Here is a 17481-nt window from a genome sequence, read left to right on the forward strand (position 1 = left end):
TTTCTGACTACCAAAACTACTTGGGTGTGCAAGCATTACTCTTGCTTTTGATATAACGTTCATGAAAATAACAATTTACTAATGTATCCTATGGAAGTTACTGTTATTCCACCAGTGTAATTTAGTTGTAAAGTATGATTACCTAGTTCTGTTAAGACATGAACAAGGACAGAAGAACAGCAAAGACCCGACTTTGACTCCTCCAACGACTGTAATATAAAATACTGCCTAATAAAGTTTTATGGATAGTTGCACATTTTTTTAATAAAGTATATTCTTCAAACTGTTTTGAGTTTAGCCAAGATTCTCATTAACAATGTTATCTAAAACAAGGTCACTATGCCACCCTGTCTGCATACCAGAGGGGATTTGTCAAGATCATTCCACAGCACCCATCACATCACATTTACTAAATGACTGCATCTTCACTGCCTTCCAGTTTAAAACTCTGACGTAAGACACTGTACTCAGACCTGTATTTTGTGAACGGGTAGTCTTTCAGTCTCACCACTAACCTCTGACGTACAGGCTCTTTCAATTGCCCTTTTTTATTCTTCTGACAATGCATTTCTTCTCCTCTAAATGCTTAATTTTGCACCTGCTTTTACTGTGGAGGTATCCGTCAACAAGTATTTGCAACTTCCCCCTCCTCCTCGGGGTGTTTTAATTCTGAAAATTTCTTCTGGAGTGAGAGGAAGGGACCTGTGAGAGTGACCTGGACATCCAAGCCCCCACCTGAAACTTCCCGGGTCCCCTCCCACGAAAGCAGCCTTGGAGGCTGGCCGCAGCGCAGGAGGACGCTAAACCGCCCCCGCGGGAACCCCAGCACCCCCGCGGGCTCTTACCCCGGGAGCCCTGCTTTAAACTTGTGGTACGGAGGAGTCGGCGAGGTTTGGGGGCGCTTTTTTTTTGGTCAGAATGAACAAAAGAACACCCAAATGTCGTCATCTGTGCCGGCAGCAGCCCCCCGGGGCCCGCGGGGAGGCACACGGGGCACGAGCCGCCACGAGGCGGCACTCGCCGCCGCGCGCCTCCGGCACCGCGGGAGGGCCCCGCCCCCGCCGGGCCCCACCCCCTTGCCCCGCCCTGCCAGCGCTGGCCAGTCAGAGCGCGCCCGCCCCCGGGCACCGCCCCGCGAACCGAAGGGAGCCGAACCCCTTCGTCCGTTTCCGCCAGCGGAGCCCCGATAATTTCCGACTGCGCCTGAAATCGGCGCCGAGCCTCCTCGGCAGCTTCCGGAAACCCGGAAGTGGGGCGGCCGAGCGCGTTCGGGTGCCTCCGGCGCGGCAGGGCTGGCGAAGGAAGGACGCCCGAGCTCCCGCCCCAGCCGGGCATGCGGCTGCTCTCGCGAGCTCTTCGCGCGGCGCAAGGCTGCCGGGCCGCCGCGCTGCCCCCTCGGAGCCTCCGAGCAGCGCCGGTCGGGGGCAGCGCGGCGGGGACGCGCCCGCTGCAGCCGCGCCGCGGGCTGAGCGCCCGGCCGGGCTTAGACGAGCTGTTCACCGCCCCCTCGTTACGCCGCCTGCTGGAGGCGCGGGCGCGGGGCGGGGGCGGGGCGGGGCCGGAGCTGGCGGCGCGGATCCAGCGGCTGCGCGACAAAGAGCAGGAGCTGCGCGACACGCGGGAGCTGGCGCGGCAAGGTGCGGGGCGGTGAGGGCCGCGAGGGGCGGGGCGGAGGCGGTGCCCCGCGGCGTCCCCGACCGCGGGGGGGGGGGGGTTGGGGGGCGATTTGCATATGCCGACGCGATTGGGGGAGCGCCCCAAGGGGGCGGGCGGGGGCGGCCACGTGGCGCCGCGCACCTGTGAGGGGGCCGGCTGCGCGTGCGGGAGGGGCGGTACGCGCGGGGCGGGGGCGCGGGCGCGGGCGCGGTCCGGTGGCGGGAGAGCGGTGACGGGCGGGGAGGGTTACAGACCCGCCAGCTAGGGAGGGCCGGGGCCGTGTCCTCCGGCCTTCCGTCGCCGAAGGCGGGCAAACCTCCTGAGCGGAGGTCAGGGTACGAGTGAGCGGGAAGGGCTCATCCGCGGGCCTGGGAGCCGCCGATAGGTGAGGGCGGAGCAGCGTGATAGCACCTTGTTCATGTGAAATAAAGATAATTAATCGGGGGCAGAAAACGTCTCATTTTTTTTTTTTCTTCTTGTGTGTGGATTTTTTTCCGCGCTGTCAAGACAGGCCCGTCTGCCTGCACCCGTTCCAGCAGCCAGAGGCCTTAGCACCTGTTCGTGCTGCCTCCGCCCTGCGACTTAACTTTGCGTTGTGTTAGTAGCTGCACGCTTTTAGTGTTGCCAAATAGTCAGTGGTTTTTACCCCCAATCAAACTTGGTTTTGATAGCAGTTAGAAACCAAAGTGCAGGAAAGGAGTACTTTTAAGATGAGTAAACATTCGCTAGATCACGAAATGTTCCCTAGATCATTTAATACTTACTACTTTGCTAAATACTGATTAATCAAGTGTTAACTGTAGTCAGTTGTTCTGACTAACGGATGTGGCAAGTGCTGTCTAAAAGCAAATGATTCCCCCCCCCCCCCCCATTCATTCCCTCCTACCTCAGACTGAAAAAGGAGAAATGGTTCCTTTGAACAAACTAGTCATTGACCCAAATTAACTGAATGAAATGGAATGGAAGATATTTTTTTTTCTCCTTTCAAAACCTGCTGAAGAAGCCAGTGTCATCAAAACCGGGCTTAGAACTTCAACAAAGTGAAGTGATCACAAGGGCTTAGTCAGTAACTTTGAGCGCTTCTGTAGTTCATCTTTAAAAGTATTTATATATATTCTTTTAAGCTGATTTTAGAGCCTGTATTACATTTGCATCTTAAAGTATGCAACTACTATTAATTTTTATATTAGATTATTTCTTAATTGCATAATAACTGCATTATCAGTAGCTGGTTTGACTCTAATAGATTTGTAATTCCTTAATTCTTAATCCTTCCTTCTGTTGGCCTTAATGACGAGCCCTTGATCAGTCAGTAGTTATTGTAAAGAAATGTAGATAGTTACAGATGATCAAGTTTACATATTTAAAGAGTTACAGTTAGGTAGTCAACCATGCATGCTCTTAGCCAGCTGTAGGTAAAGCATGGTTGTTACTTAAGCCAATTTACGCATGAGTATCTTTTTAATTTCCTTCTTACAGAAGTGATGGGGGGGGTTAATTCACCAATATCAAACCTAAATTGTAAAGTCAAAAAGTTTCATTTAAAATTGTGCTAGTGACTAAATGCAGTTACAGTGCTGAAAAGGTGTGGCTTTACTGTAAGAATGCACCTCCTGTCTCAGCTGAAAGCATTTAAAAGCTTGCTGTACACAGAAAAAAGAAGTCTAGCATCTTTCTTTTTTTTCTCTTGCTGCTGAGCGTGCAGTTACGTGTCCCTGTGCCTGCCCCAGTTCCCCCTCTTTCATTGTGTGTACCATTTTCTCCTTTTTGGGGTAATATTTTTTTTCTTCTGGGTGAGGGAGCTGAATAGGTGTGGATCAGAGGCTGCTTAAGATGTTGATTTTTTTTTTTTTTTTATTATTTTATTTTTTTACGTGGGTGTGTGTGAAGTTTGATATTGACCAGAAAAACAAGGAACACTTTAACATATCGAAACTGTAGTACAGAAAAACAAGTCTTACTTGTAAAGCATGAGTGTTGATCAGTCAAGTAACACTTTAAAATTACAAGTTCCTCTTATTATGCAAGAGCTCTTCCATACCTTTGTTTTTAGTGATGTGTTAGAAGTTTTGCAGCTGTTCTGGAATAAATTGACAGAGATAAAATACTTGAAATTATTTCTACTATGTTCAAATTTTTGCATACAGTGATAGGGGTGATAGTCCTTTTAATGAAGAGTGTCAGTTGTGGGGCTGCTGTGCTCTTTAAATCCTTGATGTTCCTGTCACGTTGAAATACAGAAAGTAATTTCTTAGAATCACAGAATGGCTGAGGTGGGAAGGGACCTCTGGAGATCGCCCAGTCCACCCCCTTGCTCAGGCAGGGTCACCTGCAGCAGGTCGCTCAAGGTTGTGTCCAGTCAAGGTTTGAATATCTCCAAGGATGGAGATTCCACAACCTCTCTGGGCAACCTGTGCCACTGTTTGACCACCAGCACAGCAACTGTTTGGTTTTTTGGTTGGGTTGGGGTTTTTTTGTGTTTTTTTTTCTTTTCAATGTGTAAGTGGACCTTCTTGTATTTCAGATTTTTCCGTCTCAAACAATATCAGAAAACACTCAATATGTACTGTGTATCCTATTATTAATCTCATTTTCTGACAAGTTTAGTGTGCTGGGGCGGGGGGGGGTTGTGTGGTGGTTTTTGGTTTTTTGGTTTGGTTTTTTAGAGTAAGTTCTTCATGTGGTTATTTTTCAGAAGGTTTTCTGAGAGTGGCACTGATATAGTTCTGAGGATTAACCATGCTCAAATATTCCAGATGAGAGTGAAGATTTCCGGAAGCTTGCAGAAAGAGAGATTGCCTCCTGTGAAGAAGAGATAGCTGAACTGAAACACCAGGTTAGGTCCCCTTAAGAGCCTCTATTTCCTTGCCATTCTTAAATTAACAAAGCCAAATTGTCTTCTCATCAAAATAAGATGTATATGATAAACTCTTCTCTTCCTCCCCTCCCTGCCAATTACACTCCTCAACTAGTGTCTGTTATCTAAGGAAAATGAAAAACGCAGATGGTATAGAGACAGCCTGTAAGTAAGTGCCTTCTTGTATCTGAAATTGTTTGAATCAATGCATCTTTATAAGTAGGTGCTATAGTTTGTCTTGCCTGGGTGTACCTTTATGGATGTCCAGCTTTTTATCTATTGGAAACATTAAACTTGCGTAGTATCACACACGCTAGTGGTTTTGAAAAAAATAGTTTTAATACTATGTAACTACTTTAGACTGCTACCTTACATAGGTTCTACGTAGTATCTATGTTACTTAACATAAAAATAATGATCTTTACATAAACAAACTGTTACATATTCTTAATGTTACTGGTGAAGTAGAAGCTGGTATTTTCACTGTCTTTATTCCTTCAACAACAATACAACAGTCACTTTATAAATATTTTTGTAAATACTTACGATTTTGCCAAAAGAAGGAGAAGTCTGGAAAGAAACATCACCTGATGCTAGTGAAGGAAGATGATTGAAAAGCATTTGCAAATCATCCACAGTTTTGATCCAGCTTGCAAAATTGTGGTACAGGTTTTTTTTGTTCTAGTGTGTCTTTCTTCTACAGGTCAGTATAAGGCTGGCTCTCCCTTTTTAAATAAATAAATGAATAATACGGCTGAGTTGTTGTTGAAGGACTGTCCTCCTGAACATCCATACCTTCTTAGCTCTGCAGTTGAGACCGGGTTAAAAGGAAATCTGATGGGAAGGGAGATGCTCCGTTGTCTTGCAAGAACCAGTGTGTATCCTGTGGTGTCCAGACGTCACAGCGCTCCTGATGGGTGAAAACTTCTGTGAGGTTTCACAGGTCTTGAGAGAGACCTATGTAGCTCCTGCGACTGTGAACAGGCACAGGGAGCCTTCCTGCAACGCAGCGTGTCCCCCCACCTCTTCCCGACTGCTGCCTCTTCACTGCAAGAGGCGTGAGAAGCCTGTCCTCTGGGCAACCAGCGAGTCAGTGCAGGAGGACGCAGCCTTGATTGATTACAGACTTGTCTGGCATTTTATACTATCTCAGTTGTGGATAGCAGTGTCAGGGGGAAGTCTTAGCTGGGTGTTTTTCTATTTGCAGATAGTGTTGCTTTTGATTCCTTCAGAAGAAACAGACAAGAGTGATCTTGTCATGGAAGTAACCGCTGGAATCGGAGGACAGGAAGCCATGTTGTTCACCTCAGAGATATTTGATATGTATCAACGATATGCTGCCTATAAAAAGTGGAAATTTGAAATATTAGAATACTTTCCCAGTGAAATAGGTCAGTAATGAAAATACTTAATCTTTGTAACTTTTTAAGTTGAAACACTCATTCATATGACACTTGAATTTCCTGACTACATGAAGCTAATTTGCACAATTTTAGAAGCGGAAGATTGTTTGAATGTCTGAGTACAGTTTTGCTCAGCTTCTGTATTTGAGAATGAAACTCCATTTCAATACTAAAGTGCTAAAAAATAAAACTTGTCTTTCAGTAGTTTCAAAAAGTAGAAATGAAACTAAGTGCTTGGTGGAACAAAATTCAGAAAGTGATGCAGATTGTTGTTTAGCTTTATTTTTTTGCAAATATAGGTTACATATACTTTTTATTTGTATATGCTGTTCTGCTTAGTTACTTAATGTTTCTAGATCAGTTTGGTGGCAGGTTGAAAGTCTGTTTATTATTAGGGATCCCTTGGCAGAGAGGGATCAGTATAATTAAAACTGTTCTTGAGGTTTAATCTAGAACATTCTGAATTTATCTGAAATAATGTCATTTGAGGATTATTATAAGGAAATGGGGGTGTTTGGGTATAGCTCATCTGTAACAGCTAATGGATGAGCAAAGTGGGGGAATTATTGAAACTTTGAGAGGAGAGATAGGATATCTGATTATTTGTTAAAGTCTTCAAGTAAAATTTCACAGGTAGTCAGTTTAACGGCTTGATGCTAGTAAAAGGAGATGTTTCTCCTTTCTCCCCTCTTCCTTACTGCCTCTCTGCCTGTCTGACCAGTCTTACCTTTTTGGCTGGGTTTTTTTGCAGGGGGCTGTTTTCATGTCCTTTCACTTAAACTGGCAAAGACTGCTTTTTACGACTGGGATAGTTTTTTGCCTAGTTAATGTGTTAAGTGAGTTCTCATGAGCCTTAGAGCTAGCATAGGGTAAGCAGCAACACGGGGCTGAATGCAAGGAGGTGGAAAAACTGGATCTTCTGGTGATGATGAGCTGTGAAGTTGGTTCACTGCATCTAATGGAACAGCGTCTTTGCAAAGATGGGGATTGGTAGGCTTACACAACAAACTGAGTCAGTAGCACATGTTAGTTAATTTTAGCTTAATCCAGTTAGTGTGTAAAGTTGTTTCACAAAGATCAGGCTGCTGTCCCTGTGTTGCTGCTGACTTCTTTGCATTGGCACGTGTGATTATGCATTTTCTCAGAGTCTCATCACCAAGTCAGTCCAACTGAAAAATAGCACAACCCCCTCCCCGATTAGTTTTCAGGTAATCCAGCACAAGAGTAGAGGACAAATGCTCATGGGGGCAGCGGAGGCAGAAGTGTGTGGCTGCTGGTGGTGGCAGTGAGAAAACTAGGACCTCCTTCCAGGAGCAAGCGGTTCAGTCAGCTTAAGCCAACTGTGAAACTTCAATCCAAAACATGCCCAACCAGTGGCAGGGATTTTGGGTTTTGATTGACAGATTGCTAGCCATGATTCTCAGCAGGCTAGATTTGCTAAGTCTGTCTATGTTAACAGATCTGCAGGCTTACTGTTATCATAACAACTTATGCTGTTGTGAGTAAAGCCACCACATTTTGCTTACATACTGCTGTGAAGGTAATGTATATATCACAGTGGGTATGGATCAGTAGATGGGCAATTGTGCAGCTTACTGCTCCTAGCTCAGATTGGTTGTGAAACTTTACCTGCTTTCATACTTTCATCAGCATTTTTTTTTATTTTTTAGTGAAACTTTGAAAAAGAAATGAGAAAAGCTAGGATGTTAGGATATGCAGTCTGTCAGGAAAAACTCTAATCTTTTTTCAGTCAACAATATAATTGCAGAGAGACTTTTAGCAAGCTTTGAGAAATGTGAAGCATCTTCTAACACTTCTGTTTACTTATGCCGTATTTTGGACTCAATGATATTTTCAAGTATCTTGAACTCTTTCTGTTTCAACCGTGTTGAAATTCACAAAAAATAAATATCCACAACTCTCCTGAATGAGCTTCTCATGTCAGTGAGCTACTTCCCCCTTCTAATGAGGGTCTTTCTGTGCCCTAAGACCCTTCTTGCATAAGTACAGTTTTTGATTCATTGTTATATATTGAGGGATTAAAAGAAGGTTCAAAAGTTGGATGACATGGAAGAAATACAGTCGGACATCACAAACTGGGAAGTTGAAAATCTAGGTACAGGCTTGATTTGTTGTCTGTATTCACACTTCAAAAAAGGGAGGCCCACGTCTTCACCTTTCAGATATGCAGATAAAATTTAACTTACTATGGATTTCACTGACACTTCTGGGTTCTTAAAATCTTTAATAGGATTTGATTTTTAAAAGTGTTATATCTGTAAAATGTTCGAATAACTTTCTTTGGCGTTCTTAGCAGGTGACATTTCAAGTTGATGAACATGAACTCAGGTTTTCACAGTATCAGAATCTCCTTCTAGAGTGGCTGCTGTCAATTCAATTAATAGACGTTTTTTAATTTAATGACACTTGAATTCAGTATTGTCTATTACCTAAATTTGTTACTATTGATAAACTTTTTTTTATGGTCAAGAGTTCATTTGTCAAGTAAACTGTTTGCATGGTTCAAGTGAAGGCAGGGACAAGAAGCAGCTTCATGTTACAGCACAGCTTGTTGCTGAAAGAGGAGAGTCATGTTTATCCCCATTCATGACCAGGCAAACGCTTTGCCAGGAGCTGAGCCAGTTCAGCCTTCAAAGCCGACAGAAATCTATTAACTTTTTTTTTTTTCCAAAGTAAATGGAATAAACATGGTGCAGGTTAGATGGGTGTAAAGAGAATGGAGGAAGTGTCTCGGTCTTCTTTATTTCATGTACTAGGAGGAGAGGAGAGTTGCCCTTTCCGTTGAGGCAAGACTTAGATGGGCTAAACCCCAGCAGTCACATACAACTTCACCTTCAGAGCCCTGTTTCAGTCAGCTTAAACAAGGGCTGTCCCACCTTCCTGCCAGCTGTATGTTCCTTCTCACTCTCAGCTCTAGCAATTTTGAGGCCACAGTGTTAATTGGATCAATCCACTGATTTGGCTTAAAAACTCTCTGTTACTGGATAGTTTAAGTCAGGTCTGACTCAACTTGCAGTCCTGTAATTTGCAGTCCTGTAATTGGAAGAGAAAGGCAGCTGTGCTTGACTACCCTTTTGGTGAAAGCTCAGTCCTTGGACAAGGAGACCGCACCCTCAGAGGCATTCTCTTTAATGCCTTAAATGGGAAATTGAAGTAATATGTTAACCTTATATATATTAGCTGTATTTTCTCTTTGAAACTGCTAGGTTTTTAATGGATGTATATTTATTTTAAACTCTTTTGTCTTGCTGAGGGCTTGACTGTGCACTGAAATGAATGTTTAGGAAGGTAGGACTTAAATTTAGAGAAAAATAAAGGCAGCCCTAGCCTTTGTCAGCCTCTTGCAGTATTTTTCTGATCTTAGCTTGCATGACCACATATTATCAAAACTGAGGAGCTAGAAAAAAATTGGGAGGTAGAGGTACTATAGATGGCACTGCCACTGAAAGGCATGTTTGAACCCTCAGGTTCAAAGTATCTGTGCTGTGCTGAGTAAGAATGGAGTTAAGGATGCTTGCTGGTGGCACTAGGCTGTCGCATCCCATCCACGCTCCATTTTTATGGACTGCATGAGCAGAAGCAAGGTCCTACATTAAAACGTCATACTTCCTCATTTCAGAGAGCTCCAGAATTTGGCTGAAATCTGAATGTGAGCATGTGTGAACAAGGTGAATGTTAAACAAAGCTACAATCAAGAATTGGTTTCAGTCCACTCTTAACTGACTTTATTGACCTACCGCAAGGGATGCCACTGTGCAAAAATAGCACGTTCAAGATTTAGCACGCACGTTAAAGCACAAACCCACGTCATTATTTATCCACTGCCTCTCACCCTGTAGTGGCAGGCAGAGACACAGATATGGGACTTTGTCTCAATTTAGTATGAGATGCCACATAAAAAACGAGTGCAAACTCACACCCTTGTTCTGTGCGCATCAGCTTTCAGGATAGAGAGGGACCTTTAATTGAAAGGGGCAAGCATATAGCTAGTAAGAGCTAACTATATCTGACAGGCCTATGACATGTCTGCCAGGGTAAAGGGTTTGTTGAGATTTCATTGGGTTTGGCTGCATTTCATATTAAACCTGTGTTGGTAATAGTTGATTTGAAGCAGTATGACCTAAATACCTGTCTTTTGAACCAGTTTCTTGGTCATCTCATGCTAAGCACTATGGTGCCACAGGCATACCTTTATCACTACAAACTTTAAACTCTCCTGAACGTGTCACAGATGTGGCTGCAGCTCAAAGAGACAGGCTGTACCTGTGGTATATATATTAATGCCAGGAGAAGTGAGGGAGAAAAGGCAGAACATTAGCTTTCGCAATGAACTGCTTATCACGTAATTAATAGGCATCAGTAGTGCTGTAGCCTTGTGGACATTCGCATTGTTTTTACTCCTGACATAGCCTGGCTTCTTCCTCATGTGCAGAGGTTGCTTATGATTTTTTTAGTACTTGCTTTTATATGTAAAGGAGTAAGTTTTATTACTCAACTACATTAATTATTTTAGGTTATATAAGATTCTTTTAGAGTAAAGGAAGAAATCTTTTGTTCATTTGAATAGCGTTTGCATAGCAGTAGAAAGACTTCACACTACCTGTTAGAATGAAACGTATTGATCTAAACTGAAGATTTTGACAGATATTCTTATTTGTTAAACCACATGCTTTGTGGTGAGATTTATTCTAAACATGACAGATTTATCTTACAGAATTGATAGTAGATAGTGGCTATAAATTAAATCAGTGAGGCACTAGGTATGTTGAACAGTGCATTTGAATCAAAGTGGTACAGATTTGTACAAGTAGGAGAAAAATTTTAAAAGTCAGAAGGACAAAAATGAGATGAAAGAGAAAGGAAGAGGCAGTTTAGGCTATTTTCCACAAACGTGACTGTAAAAGGAAATATGTTTTAGTAAAGTTATGAGGAAATGTTAAATTTCTGTAGAATAAAAACATTTGCAAACCTTCTCTGTGGAGGTGAAAAACCTGGCCTACGTTCTGGCTGATGATTTTTTCCTGCTCTGCAGGGCATTTTCAGATTCTACGTTGTCTTAATTTTCCTTTTTTAAAAAAGCTGCTACCTTGTCCCTATGGTTGATTTCCTTAGTCTAGAGATAGCCTAGAACAGTATTTCTGAGAAGTATGTGCCTCTTCTTTTCCTCGGCTGTGGTTTCATGTTGCAAGACTTCAACAGCAATACTCTTTCAAGGCCGCCTATCTCCTCTTTAATCATTCCCTTGGCACACCATCCACTGTGCTGAGAATGGGATCTTGGAACTGAGCTGGATTAAAAACCAAAATGGGTGAAAAACTACATTAATTTATAGTGCCATCACTTCTCTGATCCTTCAAACAGTTATAGTGGCACGACTGAAGGGTTTGCACGCTAGCAAACAAGGACGAGCAAGAATGCCATAAACTAGTATTGCAACAAACTCTTTCTGTCACGAAACCATTGTCGTATTGGGCTTTACTTCCAAGTTCCGAGCTGTTCAATGCTAGTTTTTAGTACATTGCTGTCACATGTTTTGCTGGATGTATTGGTAAGAGGGGCAGGAGTGGAGTTCTGCTTGCTCCAGGGGAGCAAAAGATTCAAATGAAATGAAAGAGCAAAGACGAGGCACGGAGGAGAATGGATAAGAAGAGGAGTATGAATAATACTCATCCTTTAATTAAAGAGTTGGGGTTTTTCCCATCGAATTATAAGGTTCTGAACTAACAATAAAAAAAATTATGTAGTTTCTGAAGGTGGCTTTCAAAATTTGATCTTTATGTAAACTTACTGCTGGTGTTAGAGTTCTACTACGGTTTATGATTGTATGTGTACATGTATGTACATGGTTCGTAGGCAATCTTTTTATGTATATAAAAAATTAAATTGTACTCTATAAAAAAGAATTTGACAGTCCTTTACTTGAGACAGTGTGTGAGTATGTATGTCTGGCTTTGTTTTTAAGAGTTTTCTTTCATTTTTGGTATAATTCTGCCTAAGTATTTAAATGGTAGATTCATAATTTTAAGAAACAAATGACAATGATGTCTGAATACACTGTTTGAAATATAACAGCATAGTACCAACAGTTTTTCTTACAGCTCTACAACTGTTTTTCTTCTGTATCTAAGGTGGCCTAAGACATGCAGTTGCCAGTATAGCAGGTCTTGAGGCTTACAAGTACATGAAATTTGAAGGAGGAGTGCATCGTGTTCAGCGGGTGCCAAAGACAGAAAGACAAGGACGCATTCACACCAGCACAATGACTGTTGCAATACTACCCCAGCCCACCGAGGTAATATTTATCTTTTAGTATAACAGACTTTACCATGAGCAATGTTTTTACATGCCCTATTGCTGATACCCAAGTGTTTTCTGTCTCTCTTGTTATTCTCTTTTAATGATTTTTTTTTTTTAATCTTAGTTTTAAACTAAGTCATATTTGTTTGTTTATTTTTATTTTTGTCTAGGAGGGTGAAATAAAGAATTTCTGGATTTCCTCATAATCCTAATCTCAAGAAAGTCACTGGCAGTTTACTTCACTAGAACTTGAAAAGTCACTGTGACTGTCTTGTATGTTTTGTGGAAAACTTTACATTTTTTACAAAGTAACAGAAGACTGAATTAGTTTACAGAGCTCATAGAGATTTCTTTTAGCACCTCCTCTTCCCCATTTTTGTAGTGTCCTCGCTTTCCCCTTCCAAAGTGTACGGGTGATAATTCATTCTTGCCATATTTGCTTGGTTAAAAACAACTGGCTAAGAAATAAAGCTTTGTTTTGATCTTTGTTTCACGTTGACCTAGCAAATTGTCAAAGATGTTACTCCTTCCTGTTCTCTCCCAAAGCTGTCTCGCTCCTTCCTCCCAGAGACCATCGCCCCATTTCAGAGCCAGCAAAGGGAGTATGTTCCATTTTATCTAAAAAACGTCTGGTCAAGTTCAAATATTGGTTAACTCTGCTGGAAGAGGGTGCAGAGCTTTCAGAAGAGGGGGAAGACTAGTGCTAAGGGATGGTTATGCCTTAAGCTACTATTTGTCTGATTTTCTGGCTTCCATCGTGTCACATTCCAATCTGGCTACAACGATTTGTTGATATGTTTATAAGTGGATGCGAGCTACCACTCATAAGCTTTAAAAAGTTTGATCTTGCCTGAATGTGCCTTATAAAATAAACTAACTATGCATGTTTGACATCTGTCTAGAAAGAAACGACATAAATGTGTTCTTTTTTTTTTTGCGGGGGGGGGTGTGTTCTGTCTCCCACGACAGATGAGGCTGCAAATTAATCCAAAAGATCTACGGATAGAAACAAAGCGAGCTAGTGGAGCTGGAGGCCAGCATGTCAATACCACAGACAGTGCTGTACGGATAGTTCATATTCCAACAGGTGCTTCACTTTTTCCTTAGTAACAAGATGTACATTGCAAAACTGCTGTCAGAATTTCTTTGGAAACAATGGTTTTATTTTCAAACCTGGACAACAGTAGAGCAGAGTTTTCATATAGTTTTCATGTGTGTTTATAGTACCCTAAATGCACCATCCTGTGCCCACTCCAATTTGTAATAGTGAAGACTACTGGCTTCAGTAGGTAAGCTATCCATTTTGCCGTTAAGCATGACACTCTAAAAGCGTCCAGATCAGTTTCTGTGAAAAAGTTATATTTAAGCTTTCACATAATGGAAAAGAAACTGAAAAACAGAGTAGGTTAAAATCTGATGATTTGCCTTTTCTTGACTAATCTCCAAAAGCGAGATTGCTCTATTTCCATATTAAAATGTTGCTTTTAATTGCAGAGTCTGCTCAGGATGCCAGCTTCCATTTGTCTGCTGGCTCCTTTCCCATAGATTACACACATAATTAGGAGGCCCAGCCCCAGGTCTCAGGTTAGGAAACGTAGGAGGGATAAGATTATACCCTCAAATGCTACCTGATTTTAGCTATCGTGTCTTTTTTTAATGGCCATTCCTAAACTTTTTACTTCCCTTTGAGCAATCCACAACAGCTGCCTTGACTTTCATCGCTTTTTAACTTTTCCTCTTCTCTACCACAAACATTAGTCAGGCTTTACAGCCTCAGGGTAATCCCGAGTGCTCTTTATCTTCACGTATCCAGATTTTTGCCACCCGTTTCTTCATATGTATTGAAGACATTAATCCATTCTGCATTTGTTGCATCACCTCAGTAAAGCAGAAGGTAAACAGTGGAGAGGATAGAATTCTGTTCAAGATACGGTGACAAAAAGGTACTCCAGATTCAAAAAGTTTTGGATCGCCTGCATGTTTGGAAAAAAAACCCACAAACTGAAACCAGCAAATGATCTTAGCTTTTGCTGAAGGCAGTCATTAGTGTTTGTTACAGAAATCTTAAAATGTATTGCAATTTTTTTTGTGGTTATGCACTAGAGATGGTTCATAGGGGGTTTTATATCTCCTGACTTTTTCCTATTCCACCTTTCCCTTCTTCATTCCTCTTGATCTCTCTTCCTTTACAATTGTCCTGTTACAACTTCTATATCTCTCATCCTAACTCTTTCTATAAACCTTCATTGCAATCCAAAAAAGTTGCTTGTAAACAAGTCTTTCGTAAAGTAATACTATGTAATCTTATAAAGGCGTACTGTAATCTTACCAGAGTTACTTAAAATAAATCCAAATAACAACTTAGCTTGTGCTGTCTTCTTCCTGTATTTCTTCTCCCTACTCCTTTCTTAAGCTGTTCACTTCTCATCTTAACTTGAATTGTATGTTTTGGGGGGAGAAACCACACTTTTTTTAAGAAAATAGTGCCCACTTTTGTATATTCTGATCATATGCTATATATTCACTACCTTGTGTATTTTACTGCTCCTTAAATCCTAAATTTCCTGGAACTGTGGCCAAAAATTACAAGTATTAAATGTGTCTTCTGTAAGTCAGATCACATCACGTATCTTTTATTTCATGATCTATCTGTTGTCCAACATACTGAATTAGATTTCTTGTCTTATGGCTTAAAGCACCTGTACAACTCAGCCTGCACTTCTCTCCCAAAATGTATCATTAGACATTAATAAGCCTGGACTTTTACATTCCCAGTCCAAAATATTTATTGAAGAAAGAGACAGCTTATTGTAACATAATAAAATTCTTCTAGAAATTGCAAAACCCTTTTAGTATGTGTTACTATTAAGTGTTAAATGTCATGATATTTTTGGCAGGGATCGTGTCTGAATGTCAGCAGGAAAGATCTCAAATTAGAAACAAAGAGAAGGCTATGCAAATGCTATGTGCTAAACTATACAACGCCAAACTGGAAGAAGAAACCAAAAAGAGAAACAGTGTTCGAAAGATTCAAGTAAGTTTCACTTAGTGAAGATATAATTCTGTACGAGCCTATGTTCTCGGGGTAACTCCTGTGTTGAACTGCAAATAGTAAATGGAAATACAGAGGAACAGCAGCCCAGGAAGGACTTACATGAGGCAAAAAAATTACATTTTAATTCAGCGATAAGGGTCATATATTAGCCAGACTTAAAGTTTCAGTAGTATGTAAATTCTAGAGATGTAGTGAAACAAACTGGATTACAGCATGAAGAACCAGAATAGTATTGGAAAAAGATACAGTAAAATTGTTCTTTTACGTTTGAGAACAATTACTGCAACTACTGAACTGGTCTGAGTACTATGTAACTATAACAAATTTTGGATAGTCGTGGGGGAGGAAGAGAAAGCTTTTGCTTTAGATGCTTAATCAACATTTCATCCTTTTTATAAAAAGACAATGATGATAAACTGATTCTTCTTGTTTGATAGATTGGAACTAAAGGAAGATCGGAGAAGATCAGAACATACAACTTTCCACAGGACCGGATTACTGACCACAGGATAAGCAGATCAATGCATCATATGGAGTGTTTCATGCTAGGGGAAGAAATGCTAGATGAAATGATACAAACTCTGAAAGAATATGCTGATTATGAATCTTTAATGGAAATTATTTCAGAAAATGAAGAAAAGAGTCTATCCTGAACGTTGCTCTTTGTCAGCCCATTACAACAGATGTAGACATGTGTCTGCAAAGGAGCTTCTTGGAGCACCACCCAGAAAATGCAACTGCTTTTCAGATCATGAAAGACACCACAACTTGTTTTCCTCATGACTGATAAACAGTTTTCTTGCTTGCTGAGTAAAAGACTTTATTACCTTCATATGAGACATTATTGCTGCAGCAGTCCACTTAAAAAGTAAATTTGGCTGGGCCGGAAGTAACTGCAGTTTTTAACTTTCTCCACTGAGAAGATACTGATACACCACTCTCGAAAGGTACGCATTAAAAAATGGCCTACTTCTAGCTCCAGTTTTCATTTAAACAATAGTTTAAACATCAGTACAATGTCAACTAGCTTACTTGAGAGAACAAAAGAATCCTATTTTGTTTGAGTGATTGGAAGAAAGTGATAAATAAATGACCCTGCTACTAATCTGCACATTTGTTAATCACTTATATGTGGCATGGGAGAGGGAGTCAAAGTGTTATCTTCATGTTTTCATGGCCTTCTGGCCCTTATTAATAAACACAAAAAATTGTGTAGGAATATCCCTTGTTCCAAAAAAAAAAGCTGTGGAAGCCAAGTGACAAGTTACATGAATTGTTTTTGAAAAGGATGTTTCTGTTCTTGAGTCAAAAGTTAAAAGAATCATTACAATATTGTTTGGCTGATATTTCAGTCTCCATTTGGCTTCAGTTCAGTTTCTCCTTTATGTTTTTAACTGAGGCTCCAGTTTATTGATTTTCTAAACATTACATGGTATGAATGGCATCTTACTGGTTTGTTTATTTATTTAACAGCATCATATAAAACATTTGATCTGTGAAAGCAAAGTAAAACTTTTGCCTTTCTAATCTACTGATGTATGTGCACGTTTATATCTGTGGGTAAAGACGACCTTTAACCTTTATTTTAGACTACATTTTACAATCCCAAATACGTACAGCAATACAAAACCTGCAGCTTCCATGCCACATTATCCCATCGTGCATTGCACCTATGCATGTGTGTATACACACACAGAATGTATTTGAAATACAAATACCAGTAAATAAGAAATTGGAACCTAAGGAAGAATGTTACCACGAATATAGGGGTGTTTACTTTCAGACTTCTGATTAAAATTAGTGTAAGCAATTAGAAGAGGAACAAAGTAAGTTCGCTACAGATGGCTTATAGAAATGCATTATTTAAACATCCTATATAAAAATCAACTGATTATTATCAGTTTATTATCTTCTCTTATTACATTTGAGACTGCAGTTTGAACCAATGAATGTCAAAAAAACACATAGGATTATTTGTTTTCTAGGAAATACTGCATGGTAACTATGATTAAGTTCCAAGTCTTTTAATTAAAGATGCATACATTAACTTCAGACGTCAGAGTGCTTGTATGCATAAGGTGAGGCATACATATTTCCTGCTGGTAAGTGTGAGACCTAGGTCTAGATTTACTAGCAGATCTACAACTCCCAACTGGCACATAAGAAAGTAAAAATAAACATTGGCACATTTT

General features: G+C 40.8%; 1 protein-coding gene across 1 annotated transcript; it reads left to right on the top strand.

Annotated features, from left to right (window-relative positions):
* The first annotated feature begins 1300 nt into the window (after positions 1–1300).
* MTRF1L (mitochondrial translation release factor 1 like) lies at positions 1301–16733 on the top strand. The gene is made up of 7 exons (XM_076333834.1): positions 1301–1637; positions 4413–4492; positions 5721–5904; positions 12066–12229; positions 13204–13321; positions 15132–15268; positions 15727–16733. Exons 1-7 carry the CDS (start codon positions 1334–1336, stop codon positions 15940–15942), a joined length of 1203 nt encoding a protein of 400 aa, XP_076189949.1. The 5' UTR covers positions 1301–1333; the 3' UTR covers positions 15943–16733.
* The last annotated feature ends 748 nt before the right edge of the window (positions 16734–17481 follow it).

This window comes from Aptenodytes patagonicus, chromosome 3 (genome assembly GCF_965638725.1).
Source record: "Aptenodytes patagonicus chromosome 3, bAptPat1.pri.cur, whole genome shotgun sequence".
NCBI classification, from domain to species: domain Eukaryota; kingdom Metazoa; phylum Chordata; class Aves; order Sphenisciformes; family Spheniscidae; genus Aptenodytes; species Aptenodytes patagonicus.